This window comes from Panthera onca, chromosome B3 (assembly GCF_046562875.1).
Source record: "Panthera onca isolate mPanOnc1 chromosome B3, mPanOnc1 haplotype 2, whole genome shotgun sequence".
NCBI lineage: Eukaryota > Metazoa > Chordata > Mammalia > Carnivora > Felidae > Panthera > Panthera onca.
In genome coordinates this window covers 89,904,196-89,922,770 of record NC_138344.1, presented here as the reverse complement: position 1 = coordinate 89,922,770, position 18,575 = coordinate 89,904,196, and the positions used below count along the sequence as shown (strand labels likewise).

Below are 18,575 nucleotides of genomic sequence, written 5' to 3'. Positions count from 1 at the left end.
TTCCTTAAGGTTTTGCATTACATAAATGTAAAATAGTATTATTAGTTCTTACAGTCATCATTTCACCATTCATTCTTGAAGCAACTGATATTTCCACAAATCAGGCACTGTACAAATTCTGTCATAGTAAAACATTTATTTGTTAAAGTGATATAGATTATTCAAGATTCTACAGTCTTAAATCATGGATGGCAATGTAACATGGATTGATACAGAACTCGATGCCAGTGTAGGCTTTTCTCTTTCCTTCTTTAAAAAAAAGAAAATACTTGTAGGCCAGAAGAAAAAAAAAATTTGGCTTTAAAAGAGGATGAACCATGGTCTGATAGAGCCAGTTCCACCAGCATCAGAGACTTCTGCTTCGGCTCCTGTGAACAATTTCTTCTAGGACACCAGTTCAACAATTGGCCTTTGTGAATTGAAACATGTTTAAATTTTATCCAGTAAAAATATCAGTGGCAACTTTTTTCAGGAGAGAAAGAAGTAGTGCTCTTCAGATTAACTCCAGCCTCTAAAATAGAAAGAAAGAAAGAAAGAAAGAAAGAAAGAAAGAAAGAAAGAAAAAGAAAAAAAAACAAAGAGAAAATACACATGTAATAAGATCATTGTGCTGGCAATTTAGAAGTCACTGAACTATAAGTACCTAGGCAGGAGTTTTTTGCCATAAAATACAAGATACACCCCTAAAAACTATCTAGACACACACATCAGCTCTTAAAATGTTATTTGGTAATTTCAAATTGGTGAATATATAAAAGAGTCTCATTTTAAAAAGAAATCTAAATGTATTAAGCCTAAATAGTTATGCAAGTCAAAGGCAAATTGTGGGAAGTCATTTTCCCTTACTATGTTTTTCACATTTATATTCTCAATTAAGAAAAATAATTGTATTCATTAGTGCATACCACTTAAATTTTAATAAATAATCATACTGGTTTTAAAACTATAAGCATATTAGATCACATTTGTTCATCACACATAAAACCTAAGTGATCTCTACTTTTTAAGTATAGTCTGTTGAGAGTTTTGTATCATATTGAAATTTTATAAAATTTAATTATACATGAAATGTCAGTGAAGACTATTATTCCTCTTCATAAATTAGTTCCTCACCCACAGAACAAATAAATATGTAAAATGACAATAATGCACAAGAAAGACAATCCATAGTTAATATAATTTTGAGTAAAACAATATAAAAAATATTTAAATATCAAACAGTAAAATTTTTTCCTCTAATGTGGGTTCTCAGTATCATAGATTTAAGACATGCCTATAAATTCTATCTTTGATGGAGATGAAAAAGAATTTTTGAGAAATATATAATTTCATAAATATGAAATAGACGTAATTTTCTCCTCGCCATTCAAAAACAACTACATGTTTACAAGTTGCGGGTTATAAAATGCATGGCACAAATGAATCATGAAATATAGAAGCATATTGTATATCAAAATGCTGATGTAGAACATATTTGGAGCAGAACACACTTGATGTGATAAAGGAAGGAAAATGCTGTAGAGATGTTTTATTTAAGAAAATATTTCATCTGGGGGTGCCTAGCTGGTAGAGTTGGTCCAGTGTATGACTCTTAATCTCGAGGTTCTGTGTTCAAGCCCCACATCAGGTGTAGAGATTACTTAAAAATAAAACATTTTTTTAAAAAAGGAAAAATATTTCATCTACAGAGTTGAAGTTATTTTTGGTATAAACAATAATTTTTGAAAATTATTTAACAAAAGATTTACACAACGTTTGAACACTGTTAGTAGGTAATAGATGTAAAACCTATTTATAAAAAATAACTACCTTGGAAACTACTGAAATATAGATATCATTGTTTATCTGGAATGTTCTAAGAAAAACATTCCTAAATCACTTTAAATTACAATCGGATTATATCTAAATTCATATCTATTGGGTTCACAGTATAGCTTGCTTATTTTGGTGAAATTGGATTACGAGAATTTATTTCTGTTTGTATTTCCAATCATATGTCCCTTTTGAGAGTAAAAAGATGTAGTTGTACCATACCAAAGTTCGCAGAAGTAGTAATATAAAAACCACACAATACACTTAGAAGAAAAATAGTGGGCAGTATAACTAGTTTGATTTTAGAAATAATAAACCCTTCCAGAATAAAGAATCTATTTTAATATCAAGTTAATGATTGTATAAGCTTACATATTTTAAAGAGTTTTTGATTCACTCCCAAATTACATAAAACATTACTAACAAACTATGAAATTATGGCTTTTATAAAAGCTGTTCATTTCAAATATTAGACAATTAGCAGTTTTGGAAATTATGGTCTGAATTTGCCTACCCTGAAGTTACTACCATTATTGAAATGATCACATAATATGAAACTGAATAAAAACATATATGTAGGATATTAAAAATAACACTTTTTACTTATCAATAGGCAAACTCTTACAATGATTCCATAAAGATCTAAATATGAGCACCAAATTACAAGAGCATCACAAAGGGAAAAAAAGCAAAATAGACTATAATAATTATGTTAAAATTTTACAAGAACTAACAACAATGAATTTGAGATAGGCTCAGGATGTTTTGGTAATGGTCGTTATTTAACAGTGAAATGATATCATGCAAATATTATGGACAGATAGTCTTATTAACAGTACTACAAAGAAAAGAGGAAATTAAAGCTACCCCAATATTAGGAGAAGAAAAAATGTCCTGATTTGAATGTATTGTGGGAAAATGTTGTTATTACCCTTATTCAGAATGCAATTAAGAACTATGAATGATTTTTATCTTGTATAGTTAGGATATCTAACCAAGAAGGAAATTATTTCTAGAAGTCATTATTGACATTAGGGTTCTATTTTTTTCTTATATACTGTAACATTCAAATTAATGTCAAAAGTATGCTTTAATTATTATAAAAATAGTTAAATGGTTTCTACATATGTGCATATGTGCCTGTTCTATCATTCTTATTTTTAAAAATTTCATTTGAAGGGAATATCATAGGAAAGAAAAGTTACAGAAGCAAATATTTTATATTGGTCATTTTTACTGGGAAATAACTTTGGAAAGATATCTGGATCATAAATATACATTTGCTTTGCTGTTTTGCTCTTATTTCATATTTTTTTCCTAAGCCTGTATTAAAATGTCACTGTTTCTTTACAATCAGCATCACTAACTTTTATTCATTTATATCTTAATACTTTCCATAAAAGAACTGAACTCTTATCACGGTTATTGCATCTGTAGCAGGGATTTTATGATAAAGTGTAAATCGGTTAAATACCTTAATTGATACTAAACAGAACAATCAGAAGTCAAATTAATTAGAATCAGGAAGCTATTACCTTAAAGGCTGGTGCAAGCAGTTGCAGAATTAGGGGAATTTCTTGTGCATACTTAACACACACAGATACACACACACCATGGACATATTTTGTTGGTTTGAATTTGCCAAATACTTTTAAAGAAAAGTTTACTTAAGGCATTTTCATTATAAATGCAAGTAGTCAATTGTTCCTATTTTAACTTCTAAACATGGCATATCAATTGTTTTACTCTATCTGAAGTATCAAACACAAGATTACTTTATATGTGAGTGCCAATTTACATGTAATTATCACCAGTTTTATCAATGACTCCTCTTCCCTTTGCTGTCAATTCGTCTTAGTGTGATTAGAATCCTAAAAGTTTATTATAGAAGGATCATACGTCATATACTAGTTATTTTCCATGTTCACTCTATTTCTATACATATGCAGTAAAGGTCTTAAGGGGAAAATTTGGCATAGGGTGTATTCTTGCTAATGGAAATGAAATACATGTATTAACTCTTCATCCTTGGGGAAAAATTATCTTAGCAGATACGTCAGTATGAGGAACACCTAAACCACTGACTAGATGAAACTTTTCTGTCATCCATGTACCTTCCTATTAGAGTTTGATGTTCTATGAGGGACTGTGGTATAGTTAATTTAGTATGGTTGCCATGGTTAACATTTTTGTTATATTAAAAACAAAAAATGTGTTCTAGGGTGTTTTTTGTTTGTTTCTTGCTTACTTTTACTGTATATATACATACGTAGAATTTTAATTTAAATTTTGCCTTTGGGTAGTAAACAGCATTTGTTACCATCCTGCAGGAAATGTAAACTTAAAATAAAAATTTATATCCCTTCATCTCTCTTCCTCCCCGCCCCCCACCACCCCAAAAAAGAGCTGGGAAGCTGTGAGCACCAGACATCTCTGCCAGCTCTACCTCACTCCACCCACCCAGGGTGAGCTATTTCTGAAAGCCGAGAAAGACCATGAGGAGACTAAGCTCACTGGTCAGTCTCCTTGAAGGGGCTTCACTGGATGTGTTGACAGTTATAGAAATGATAGTCTGGCTATGGCAGAAATCATTTACCACGTAAGTACCAAGACTAGTTACACTGCAGTCTCACAGTGATTTCAATCTGATAACAGAAATGTAGCAAGGAGTTTTCTTTTCTCTTTTTTTTTTATGAGTGAATGATTATTGCCAGTAAATTCTGTTAAAATTATTCTTTGCCTGTGGATTTGTTTTTCTTGGTAACGCTTATAGGAAAAAAAAAAAATAGCCAAAGCGGAAAAAAAGTTTCTAGGACAGTTTGTTTCATAAAGGGAACTAAAGAAAGACTCAGAATATTTTTTTTAAAGAGTGACATATTCCACATATACACATTCATTATATAAATCTAATACATGCCACACATATGTACACATGAATTCAGTTCACGTAGAAATGACAAATCACTGAAAGATTATATACTAGATAATGGTATGGTAGGTTTAACAGATATGTATTTACTTTTACATTTTTTCTAGATTTTTGAATGTTTTTGTAATTAATACTAACTACTTTAGGACAAAGAAAGTCATTATTGGAAATTTTACATACTTATCTCCTTGGCAAAACCTGTACTATCTAGAGAAATATGCAGACTCCCGAGGAAATTACTTTTATCCAAATTCGACTTCTAATAACATAGTGAAATAAATAAACACAATACTATGTAATATGTCCTGTGAAATGTAAACATTTGGGAAATTAATTCATAATTGAAAAATGACTCTTCCAATCCTTATATAACATTCAGCACCCTTCTGGATTGTGCTTCTGATAGATTAACCATCTACTTTCTAATTCCTTTCTAAAGATATTCTCTTTCAAAACAGCTAGATGTCCAAAGTTACATGATAAATGAATTTTTGGAAGCCAGAGGCGGGGGTAGAGGAGGAGAGGGGTGGTGAGGAAAGGAGGCAGAAAGAGAGGGAGAGAGTTTCAGAATGAGAAAGCAAACTGCTGGGTGCTGATGATACAACGCACCTTAAAGCAGGTCAGCTGAGGACACAACATAGAACTCAGAGTATGTGCCACACACTCTGCTATTGATTGTTTCCAGTGTCATCTGTTTATTTTTTGCAACCTGGGAATGGGATCCTGAACTCACTAAAGGGATGATGCAGGAAAAAGTGTTTGATTTGGGAGTCGAATTCATTAGGGGAAACCCTGAATGATTGCCCAAGTTATTCTTTTTTAAATGCAAAATGTTAAAAAAACAAAAACAAAAACAAGGCCCTATTTTTACTACTAGAAAATAAATCAGTGGCCTTTTTTAGAACTTTTAAAAGCAGAATATTTTTTCTGTGCCAAAACTTAAGCAAATGGCTGATGCTTCCAGCTGTGTGAACAGATTGTTAAAGTGCTATTCCACTCTGGAAGCACACATTCTGATCCAATTAAAATGCAGGAATCAAATACTCATTTGAAACTTCCAAAAAGGGGAAAAAAAAACCCAAAAAACAAAAAAACAAACACACAAACAAATGGAAAAAAAAAACAGAAGAGTAATCAGTTGCTGACAAAAGAAATACCATGAATATTTCATATGTAGCCTTTTGCTCCATTTTATAGTGGCTTCATTCATTTTAGATAACCCTGAAACAGTTGTGTTCATCCACTGTCAGTAAGGTATAATGTATCATTTCAGTTCCAATTAGGATATGGGGGTCAAAGATAGGAGTTAATACATTCTTAATAAGTTACTATCTTCACACTGGGAAATATTTGTAAAAATGCACATTATATCATAGATAACCAACTACAAGAGTGACTCCAAAGTCACATTAGTATTCCCTTTATTCTTACAGTATGAATCAGAAATGTTCAGTTAACCAGAAATATGTCGAAGTTTAATAACTGGAAATCCATTTAACCAAACTGAATTTTAGTTTGTATCATTGAGCATTGAGTAAGTTCTAATGGAAAATTTCAAGGAGTTAAATAAAATTGCAAAAAACATTTAAAATTTTATTTATAACAGGATATACCCACTTAAGTGCTGAATTATGAGACAGGTAACAAAAATCTCACCTGTGTTTCCTGGACAATCTGGTCAACATTAGTCAGCAAAGCATCTGGGAATAAAATTTTCAGTGTCATAAACAAATACACAAATTCAAGTTTTAAGAAACAGACCCTAAAACTCTTCTTACTGAAATCTTGGTAAGATTTCTCTTAATAAAGATTTATCTAATTTTTTTTAACTTACCAGTTCTTGGACTAATTGCAATTGACTTTATAATTGTCTATGACTACTTCCTGATATATACGTAGAAATTTAAAAATATTGTCCTAGTTGCTAAAGTGAGAAATTATGTAATGTAACTTTCCAGAAAGAGTTCAGGAAGAGAATCAGGCTTCTACTCATTTTTCCCTACTCAAAGTTAACATTTCAGCTAGAGTTGCATATGATTAATAATAAAAGATACACCAAGGAAGAGAATCCAAAATAGGAAACATAGCTTCACCATGTTCAACATGCAGACTATTAAATAATCATTTATGATAATCATTATTCAATAGCTCCCAAAATACTATCATGTTTTATGAAGTACCCATTTATCTTCATGTAAAACACTAATGGTCTATATGTAAACATTCTGTCTTTACATGTCCACATGTATGTTCCAATTGGCTGTAAGTGTTTAATACCATTACATAGCCCTGCATAACACACATTCTATTTCTTTCCAAATGTTCTCTTTTTAAACAAATACTCCTAGTCATTAAGAAGTGACACAATGATAAGAAAAAAATCAGGAAAAAGTTATTTTCAGGGTTCAGAGGTGAGTGTGAAGAGAACAGTACAAAATATTTTTTATAGAACCTCAAACACAAATATTCATAGAAATTTATAATGGCCTCTGGAGATTAGGTTTTACATTAAAACAATAATAAGACATGTTCACATTATACAGGAAAAAAATGTTTAGTAAATTACATTATGGTAGAGCCAACACAATCTATTTCATAAGCCCTCATGTTAGTTGAATAATTTATTGGACATACTCTGGAGCTGAATCACAATATCTACCTAGTTCATGTTTCAGGCAAGATCAATCGTACATCCACTTTCCAGACACAAAATGAAAGGGACTTCATGACCTTCTCTGAATATATTTGAAAAAAATTTTTGCTAATTTTTAAAATTCATGAACAGTAACCTTCTTGAAAAGAGTGGAGGAAATTAGACAAGTTGTAGAGATCATTAGGAAGTTCAGAAAAATAAATTTCTACTAGAGAGCTTATATTCCATTTTAATCTTATAAATAAGAAGTATAGTTTGTGCAGTTGTTCTGGGATAAGTGCTCTGGTAGCCAGCCCATTTAAATATAATTTTGCTACATTAATTACAATCCATGTTGCAGGACGCAAAATTCTGATTTTAATGGATTAATGTGATAAGCATACATATTAGTATATCTATATATTAGATACATAAGTATATACTGTGTATGTGTTTTATCAAGGTTAAATTTAGATCCTAAATTTGACTTTGAAATAGCTGACAAAATCAGAAGACAATAGTACACTACTTGCTACATGGACTATTTGTAATATTTGATAAAATTGCAAATACATTAACACTATAATTTAATAAGTTAATTTCATACTTAAACAGACTCCCAGTTATATATGTCTCACTTCAGACAATACCACATTTTTAGGATGACTCCATCACAGTAATACTTTTACCATTCTTCCTCTATTAAGTGATCTTCTGTACTGCGACAAGGATTGTTTTTGTTGCAAAAAGCAAGCAAACAAAGAACCCAAAACTTGACAAAACTCAATGTATTTGTAGTTCCAGCACGCACTTTTCTAGTATGGGAGGAAAAGGACTGAGTAATCTGAAAAGACAGAGCTCTGAAACTATCACAAAATTCCTGTCATACATTTTGGGTATTTTCCTTTTCTGTATGAAATTTTAAAAACAAGCTATTTCTTATCCATAAATTTAACTCAACGGACACTTAACTCACAAACATTATAAGGTAAATAATAGTAATGATAATAATAATGATTATATAATGATGATGGTTATCATCATCAACTAAGGAGGATAAGAAAAAAATCCTTTTCCCATCCAGCCTATCTCTGTGCCGAAGTCCTTTCCCCAAAATGCCACAAACACTCACAGGCAGAAGCATTCACATTCACTGTTAAAGAAGAAAGACTGGACGCTTCCTGAAACACAAGGGAAGACTGAGCAAGGGAAAGCGTAAGTAGTCTTCATTCTGTTTAATATGGTAAATAGTGCTTTCTTAGCATCATAAAACAGAAGTAGGATTTTGTCACACCAAGAAGAAAATGGGTTCAGATCTTCAATCCTTGAAAAAATGTCCCATTTACCTTCTCAATTCTGTGCACAGTAAGATACTTTATGTTTTCGGCATTTTTTAGACTATTGGCATTTAAATGATTATTATTAAGCTTAGTATTGTGAATAACACGGGGGAAATAGTAACATTCAGAAACTAGAGGCAATTGTTGTGGATTTTGTGATAATTGCTCTAGGTTTTTACTTTTAAAAATGAAATATTTAGTTTCTCCTTAGTAATAATACAAGCAAATAAAACAGTTAAAATTTAGTTTGGAAGTAAGTACCTCCTGAGTGCTTTAAATTGAAGCAGGAAACACTTCTCAAGAAAAGCTAAAAAGAGATTCCTATAGATAAGTGGAATACATTTAATTTTTTTTTATTTTTCAATTCTTATGGAGAAAGCATGTATCATTCAGGTAATAGATTTATTATGTTTATAAATAGCTTATAATAATTCTCAACATATATTCTGAAACATTTTTAGTAAAATATATCTACAGAGCTCCTAAAATCAACTGTCTGAAAGCATAAAATACTTGCTATAACCTCAACCTAAGTAACTGCATTTAATAGTTTAAAAAATAATTCAGGAAATAAATTAGCCACCATGAAGGTATTACTGTATCTAATTTAAATTATTTATTTAATGCACCTCTGTTCTAATCTTTTTGTAGTGTAAAAATAAATGATATTCATCAAACCAAACTTTGTTTCCACTTAGGATTTTGAGGAAGCTTTGGATGCCTCATTATCCTTTTGTGATGTTCAGAAATTACATATATTAAATCAAAAGACTTACTTTAATAATAGTTGGGGGCATTTTTGAATTGGGGAACAATTATCCAAAAGAAACAAAAAACAACACAGGAAGACGTATAATTAAAGAGAAATGTTTAGAGCAAATATCTGCAAATACATTTTTTGTTAGTTTTCATATTGAACAACCTGAAATCACAGTGTAGAATGGCTAAAAAAAAAAAAAAAAAGTAATTGAGAACAAAGAAATAAAATCAATGTATACAACCTATACATGATCAACAACAGCAAATCATATGCTTTGGATTGCATATGTATAGCTGGTTAAATGGGAAATGCAAGAAATAACAGAAAGAAAAATAGTAAGAGATAGAATTTCTTGCTTATAGTAATAAAATAGCCAGATCACAAATCTCCATTGTGCATATAATCAAAATTCTTATTACTGCACCTTCGTCTCTGGCCCCATTCATTCATTTATCTATCTATTCATTCATTCACTCGAGTAACTACTGTGTTTCAGACATTATACCAGGTACCTTTAATCACCTCCAACCATCCCAACGATTTATTTTTCAGTCACTTCACACTGAAATTGCCCTGGTGGAAAAGTTTTTCATATAGTTGTAAACAAAAACATTTGACCCTCTTGATAGGCCAATCTCTCATTGTTCACTCAAAAATATAAACTTTTTGAAAAGGCAGAAACATAAGGCCTTCTCAACGCTTCTAAAAACAAGTGTTCAAGCATTTGGTTAATACACCCTGAAAATAGTCTTGTAAAGCTAATAAAAATTAAATGGTTTCAATGGCTTTAGTCAAACAGAATAAATTTCACATGATTAGATGTTATAGAGTTCTAAATGTTTATAAGAAATAAGAGATATTTAATTAAAGTTTCATTTGAAACATAAGCAGGGAACTGATTTTAAAAAATACAGGCAAATGAAAAATATAAAATAAGTTAATCAGTAGCTTGGAGTAGATATGTTACACTGTGGCCTTTAGGCATGATTTCAGAGTCCCCTTGACCGTAACCTTCATAATACCAGAGATTTCTTTTTGGGGATTAATTTTTTTAAGTCTGAAAGCCTTTATATATTCTGGACTTTTTAATACCATGTAGGTAAAAACTAAGAAAGGGAAAAGTGATATGCTTTTGTCATTCAGCACCTTTTGAAGAATTATTTGAAGTTAATTAGAAATGTTAAATTGGGGTCAGAGCATGATTACAGAAATTGTGTGGGAGATACACTTTGCTCTGAGTAATGCTTTTGATTTTACAAAATACAACTACACATGTAATCTCATTTATTCCTCAAAGAACTATACAACTGACCCATGAAAGCTGATTAGACTTTAGAAATGTGAAAGGCAAACATTAGAAAGGGAACTGGGGCAAAGAAGGCATTTATGAAACATCTAAGTTGGTACTAGCACATTAGATAATTTCTTTCAAGACTTGCATGGAGAATAATCTTGAACTGCTTTAATTTTACCTGCTTTTGAATGTAATCATGATAAATCATGTATAAGGTGTGCCTCTGTCAAGTTAAAATTAACTGACATTTTTATATATGCCTCTAGTAGAAGGAAATTAAACTAATGACTACCATTCCTTATCTGTGTTTTAATGTTTAAAATGATTTGTAAGAGATAATAAACTTTGTGTTTAACTTACTCTCATGGAGTATGTTATATTAATAAAATACATATCTTATTATATTATGGCTAATTTTTTGTTGTTGTTGTGCAAGGTTCTCACATGAGCCTCATTCTCAACCTCCCACTTCAAACATCAAGAAACCTCTTAATATTAACCTCCATTTACCAATCTTTAAAAAACTACCATCAAGTTGCCATAGAATGTAAGACTTTCAATGAGTAAATAGGAATATTTATCTATAGACCTTGATTTCAGTGAATGTCCAGGAATGCCATTTATCAAAAAGCAACATTATTGTCTGACTAAATTAAAAATTTTTAAATGTTTATTTCTGACAGTGACAGAGCACAAAGTGGGGAGGGGCAGAGAAAGAAGGAGAGAGAGAATTCCAAGCAGGCTCTGCACTGTCAGCACAGACCCCGACATGGGGCTCAATCCCACAAACATTGAGACCATGACCCAGGCCAAAACCAAGAGTCGGACACTTAATTGACTGAGTCACCTGGGTGCCCTTAAATTTAAACATTTTTAATGATAAATTAAGCTGCATGATTTAATGATGCACTAAGCTGCATGATATCTAATTAAATTTCATCACAGGTTTAGGTTAAAATGAATACATTTACTCTAAGAGAGGAACATTCCAATTGAGAATTATAGGCAGAAGGGAAAAATGAAATCACCATTTGGTTAATGAGCAATGCCTTTATATTGCTTATAAATGTAATAAGAATTCCATTAAAAGGATTTTTTATTTTACTTAGTGATAAACATAAACCTTCCTTTGATAAGGCAGTCTTATTTTTTTGTCTCTCTTTTTAACTTACATTAAGAAAAACATAAAATTCACTCATTCTGCAAATGTGTACCGAATGAACAAAAACACCTTCACATGCCCAGGTAGCAGCATATAAAATTGTGGCATGTGACATAAAACTGAACTAGATTTTTTTGATAAACGCAAAATCAATTGCATTTTCTTTTGCTTCCCACTATGGCTATGGCATAAAGCTATGGCATGGGTGAGAAATACCATAAGACCATTAAGGCACCTGAACCAAGAATGTTGTTTAGAAGCATACTTATGTTAACACTGTCTGGATAGACTTATTGAGTATTTTAAGTACCGTAACAACACAGAGTTGTTCTTTATAATATCTGCCTGAAAAGAAACACCATTGTCCTTGAAAAAAATATACAATCTACTCATTGAAAAATATTTATCAGCCATGAGTGAGCCTTTGTAAGAGTGGAGAAAATATCATTATTTATATAGGCAAGACATTTTTTGTCTGATGATAACCTTTATTTAGTGTTCTGCTATTGTAGAACCTGGAAGCCAGCCCTAGAATAGAAGACACTGCTGCTCTGTCACGTTTTATCCCTAACTATTTCATATATATTACCTTCATGTATTAAGCTGTACCTGGAAGGTTTATACATCTTGGCTCTAGTAGCCATGTATCAGAAAAACAAAACTGGAATTTCAAATTCCAATTTCCTATGTGAGTTTTCAAATCACTTTTTCATTAAAAAGAAATACTAGGTTACACAGTGCTTTCTGATATCCACTCAGAATTTGAGAGTTGTTTTTCCACTATGCCCATCAGAACTGTGGGACTGAATTAACATGGCATTCATAGACATGCTTCTTTGAGAACACAGTCCACGTGTGTTCAGTGAGTTAATATAACAATAGTATTCCTTTACTCCTCCATTCAGGGAGTACCTGTGCCTTGCTCTGGATCTCTCAGCAGGCAAAGTGAGAAACTTACTTGGCTTTGAATGTGCTCTTTTAGATGTGGGCCCCTCTGTGACAGAATCAGGAGGTCGACTAGCTAACTGCAATGCAGTTGAGTTGTTCCTGTTAGTGTTTTGGGACTCAACATTTGTGACGGCTTCATTCTGTGGTTCGGTACTTGGCTTTGTGCCAGTCTTTCTTTTCTGCTTCTGGGACACAGAAGTGCTTGAAGTCCAGGTAGGAGGCAAAGCAGAGGTAGTGGTAGAGGAGTCCTGACTTGAACAAGTTTCCGAAGATTGTATCACATTGTCATTGGCAACTTTACAACACTGGGCATTCTCTTCATGTCCCACAGCTTGTTTGGACATGGACTGGGGCAGCGTTACACTACAGCCTTGGATTTGAGCCCCATTAGTTTGAGAGTAGACATTGCTGACCTTGGTGACCTTGTGTTGCCCGTTATTGTTGCAAACCTTATACCGGATCATTAGGATGATGATGAAAACCAGCACAGATGCTACAATTATTCCACCAATAATAATAATCATGGTGCCTCCCAAAAACTGGGACTGCATGAAGTGGCATCGCACATAATCTTGTTCCGTAGTAAACTGGATGCAACCCACGACTCTCGTGGCAGTGAGCGAAGTGATGCCATCATCATATATTGCCAAGACACACAGGTCATACATAGTTCCAGCAGCCAGGTTATTGACAAGAAAAGTTTTGCTCGTGGGAGGTATCATTCTGAGGGACAATGGAATTTGCATTAATATAAGAAACAAAACATATAAACACACAGGTGTTATGACTTCAGTTCTGTTTCATTTCAGAATTCATTAAGATAAGCATACTTATAACAGATATGAAATATGGGGAAATGATCTAATCTTACATTTACCTAGTTAAAATGATTAAGACTCATTGTTGGATTCTGCATTATATTAATGGTGCCTGTGCCATGCCTTGACAAGCTTACTAATTACATTGCTTGGCAAAGCAGAACTCCTAATAAAAGCCACTGCTAAAAAATCATTTATGACAAATTGCTTTTGAAAGGTGTGACTGTGACATTATCTGACTACTAAACAAATCCATTTAGCACTTACAACACCTCTGTGACTAAAAGCCAATTTGAAGGAAGGGAAAACACTGACAATCACATTAGAAACCAGAATGGAAATGCATTTCAGAGTATTTATTTTCCAAATCAGTTATAAGCTGCTATGGAATGGTATCCAGTAAATCTATCTTTAATAACTAAGATAATTACTAAGATTAAAATACTTCATTTACACATTTCAGCCCTCTTCTTTTGTCTTCAACACTTGGTTCCCAGTATGTTTTTATCTATAAATGAGGTTGATGAAAATGCATGAGTAATATTATCCTAAAAACATGAACAGGGCAATGCTGTTGACCAGAGTATAAATCCTTTGTCCTGTCCATTGTGGGCTGATGAAATTACCTTCAGAACACAGTTTCTAAAGTTTGATAAACATTACAGACATCTCTAAATTCATTATATCACAAACTCTTCTGTGGATGCTTTTTTTTCCCACATTTTTTTTTAGTAGCAACCAGATATGACCTAAACTGAGATTTCATTTAGAAAAAAAAATGCTTGAAACTATATGTTTTCTCTGAAAAAATTTTTTAGAAAATTTTAAACCTTGGTAATAGTAATCTGTTATACAACCTAGACAATGTGTTCTAATGAACCAGGTGACTTTTAGGCCAGAGTATTTATTTCTGATTAAAATCACTATTATTTAGTAAGTGCATGATAAATACCAGGCATTACTAAGCATGTTATATATACCATAATTTTATTCTTTTTTTTCTTGAACACCATAATTTTATTCTTACAACGATTGTATGAAGTAGGCATCATTACTATTTTATTCATGACAAGCTTTGCAGTCATGAAATTCAAGCAACTTTCTGAAAGTCATATAGAATTTACTGTCATGGTAGGATTAAAATATTAGAATTTGGAAACTAGAAACTGACATATTGCATATATCATCTATATATATATGCAATAGATAGATACATAGATATATAGAGATAGATAGATAGATAGATAGAGGCAAGTTAATATATATATTAGCTACAGGAAGGTGAGGGACAGAGATGTACACTCTTCTTTGACAAAGGGATACATAATGGATAGCCTAGGTAAAGAGCTGTGTATGAGAAGGACAAACTACTTTATGCATGCATCATAGTCTACATGACCATACATTTAGTGATGAGAAGGATTTTAGAAACCATTTACTTTAATCTCTTGCTTTTAAAGATGGGGAAATTAAAACTCAGCCATGTAGAACTTTGCTTAGAATTGATCATATGGCTAGCTGGGCCAGTGTTGTTTTTTTCTACCAGTCCATGCTCATTTAAAAAAAAAAAGTTCTCTCATTTCCATACATGAATGAAAATCAAATTATCTTCAAGAGTTCATCTGAGTATGTAAGAATTGAGCTGATCTCATTTCAGAAAAGGTTGAAGATACACACACACACACACACACACACACACACACACACATATATATATAGGTATATTTCAAAACCATGATTTTGCATCGTGTCCTAGGAGTAATAATAGTCTATCATGAGTGAAATTTATGAAGAGGTAAAAATGTATATTTCCAACTGAAAACTGGACAAGATGTGACTATAAATCAATGAGGCTGAACTTTAGAAAAACATACCAGAAAGCCTATAGTCAGATGCAAATTCTCTATCAAAGTTGTTATGAGGAGATTACATACTTAACTCTAGTGACACTTTCACTGCTCAAAATATTGATAAACTCTCTTTGGAACTGTCTTAAGAACCAGTGTACATGAAACAATACACATGCACATTATTCAATCACCCAAAAAAATCAGTCTCATTATTTTATAGTTACATCCTATTTTTGACCAAAAATGGCAATACCCATCTTGATCACCCACCTTATTCATAAGACTTGGCTCCAAATGGCTTTTGCTTGTTTCCAAAATTCAAATTCACCCTCAAAAGACGAAGATTTGCCACCACTGAGGATATTCAAAATAGTATGACGAAGGTTCTAAAGATAATTCCAAAAGTGCTTTGAGCAATGCCAGCATCATTGGGGTAATGGTATAGCCTCCCAACGTGACTTCCTTGAAGGAAAGAACACTCATGTGGATGTGTAAGTTCTGGTATGTTTTTGAATTTGTAAAATAAATCAGTCTTGTTCTCTCTCTGATAGTCACATCTCTTAGATGAGGGGAAAGAAAGTAAGTAAGCATCATATTAAATATAAATTTGAACTCTCTAAAAATAACACCATTCAAAATATTGCCCCACAGCTGATCACCTTTCACAAACCTTAGATTACACACTTTAAACAACGGAGTGCTGTAATCACAACACAGGGTAGCACTGCCAATTAAAAAAACAAATCAGTGGCACATTAACAAGCCCTACATTGAGTGCATGGTAAGTACAAAAATCTGGTTAATTTTTCTTACCTGTAAACAAGGGTGTCATCATAAGTACCATTATACTGGATTTGGAACATACGTATTCCAGGAATATTTCTTTGAAAATTAAACTTAAGTAGTGCCGTGGATGATGTCGCTTCTGCTACTACAATTTTATCTTGACTCATTTTAGGATCACCATTACTACTGCTTGCATTAGAACCTGACTTCGTAGAAGTTGAGATATCTGAAGAACCAGGATCAGGCTCGTGGATATGGTTTGTACTGTTGAGTAAGTGAGGGAGCTTAATTATATGAAGATCCACTGTTTGTGTTGCTTCCCCAGCAGGATTGGAAGCAATGCAGGTAAAAGCACCTGTATCCTTCACAGTCGTGATGAGAATATCAAGTGTTCCGTTATCATACACCAGAGATCTTGTTGCATTTGAAATAAGCTTCCCTTCAGGAGAAATCCAGTGAATTGCAGGTTCAGGGTCGCCCCTGGCTTTGCACCTCAGGGTTGCCCTTTGACCTTCCAGCACTCTCATCTCATGCGTATGACGAGTAATGAGAGGAGGTTCACATAAAAACTCTTCCTCAGGAATTGACCAAAAATAGCGGCCAGTTAAGAGTGCTGGAGAAGCACAAGTCTCTAGGTCATCTTCTCTGGACAGACGTCTCAACCACAACAATTCACAATTGCAGTGCAAAGGGTTTCCACCGAAACTTAATGCAAAAGTTGATGGGCTGATTATTCCTGAGGTTGCTAGTACCTGAGCTCGCTGAAAGAGAGGATCAGGTGGTAGCTTCTGCAATTTATTTGATGTTACATCAAGCCGAGTCATCTTGTGCAAGTGGGAGAAAGTCCCTTTGGGAATATTATCAATCATATTATGATCCAAACTAAGGGTGTGCAAGCTAACCATCTTTTCAACTGCATCCCAAGGAATCGTTTCTAAATTATTGTAGGACAGGTCCAGCTCCTCAAGGGCAAAGACATCATCAAATGCTGTAGAAGAGATTAAAGTCAGCTGATTGTTGTTCAGTATCAAATGATGGAGATTGGAAAGCCCACTGAACATATCGTTTGTAATTTTAGTCAATCTGTTGCTATTCAAATGCAATGCCCTCAAATTTCGCAAGTCAGCAAAAGCATGAGGTGTGATAAAACTTATTGTATTCCTGGATAGAGTCAGGTCCACCAAGCTGGTCATATTGGCAAAATCTTTCCTTTTAATATTTGTAACAAAATTGTCTGCCAACCGCAGCTCCACAGTTCTTCTGTCGATGTTTGGTGGAACAAATAAAAGCCCTTTCTTGGCACAAAGGGTTGCGAGATTAGGAGACAAAATCTGACAGACACAACGCTTTGGACAGATCTGAGCTCTCACTGCTATGCCAATGAAAAACAGATAAAAAAGAAATTTTTCCATTGTAGATCAGATTTAAGAGCCTGTAAGAAAAGACACAAAATGTAGTGTTAGCATCCAACCATTTCACTAATGTTCACATTCCCACTGGAATAATCCTTTGATGCAAATTGCAGTACAGAAACAATTTACTCATTTGTTTACTTAACAAACAAGTATAAAATATCTACTCTGTATTGCAGGCTACAATTGACACCAGGACAAAAAATATACCATTCATGGCCTTGTGGGATTTAAAATCAAAAGGGAAAACAAAGAAACCAACAGATTATTACAATTCTGTAAATTATGTGCTATTTTTGAAATATGTCCAGGGTGCTCCATGGACACATAAAAAAAGTAACATTCAGCCAAGATTGGAGGGTAGGAGTCATGAAAGTTCCCCATAACCCTGAAAGAAATCTTGTCAGTTCAAAGATTAAAGATATACTTAACGATTTGCAAGCATTTCAATTTACTGAGTAGAAACAATAATAGACAATATTTGTTATTGCTAACTTTGTGGTGTATTTGAAAGTAATTAATCATTAATAAAATTTTATTCATCTTTACAAACTATCTTGAACATATTACAATTTAACTGCAAATAAAAGCTCTTATTCTAAGAAACAAAAATGCTAAAAATGCACCACAAATGCTCTGAGCTCCTTAAAATTAGAATATTTTATAATATAAAATTGGATTTTTAAAAATTTTTTTAATGTTTATTATTTTTGAGAGAGAGAGAGACAGAGAGCAAGCAAGGAAGGGGCAGAGAGCGAGAGAGAGACACAGACTCAGAAGCAGGCTCCAGGCTCTGAGCAGTCAGCACAGAGCCCCATGTGGGGCTCGAACT

The 18,575-nt window shown here is 32.9% G+C and overlaps 1 protein-coding gene across 6 annotated transcripts in view; it reads right to left on the bottom strand.

Moving 5' to 3' along the window:
* Positions 1–258: 258 nt before the first annotated feature.
* Positions 259–18,575, bottom strand: part of LRFN5 (leucine rich repeat and fibronectin type III domain containing 5) — a 250,850-nt gene continuing 232,533 nt past the window's right edge. For 3 of the 6 annotated variants that reach the window (XM_060619596.3, XM_060619594.3, XM_060619595.3), the window contains 4 exons: positions 16,359–17,763; positions 12,888–13,600; positions 6,398–6,441; positions 259–511 (listed from right to left, as the gene is read on the bottom strand). In XM_060619596.3, coding sequence (XP_060475579.1) covers positions 494–511; positions 6,398–6,441; positions 12,888–13,600; positions 16,359–17,743 — 2,160 coding nt within the window. In that variant the 5' untranslated portion in view covers positions 17,744–17,763 and the 3' untranslated portion in view covers positions 259–493. Of the gene's footprint in view, positions 512–6,397; positions 6,442–12,887; positions 13,601–15,815; positions 16,105–16,358; positions 17,764–18,575 lie in introns of those variants that run through there. The other 3 variants (XM_060619599.3, XR_009606205.3, XM_060619598.3) reach the window with 3 other exon arrangements.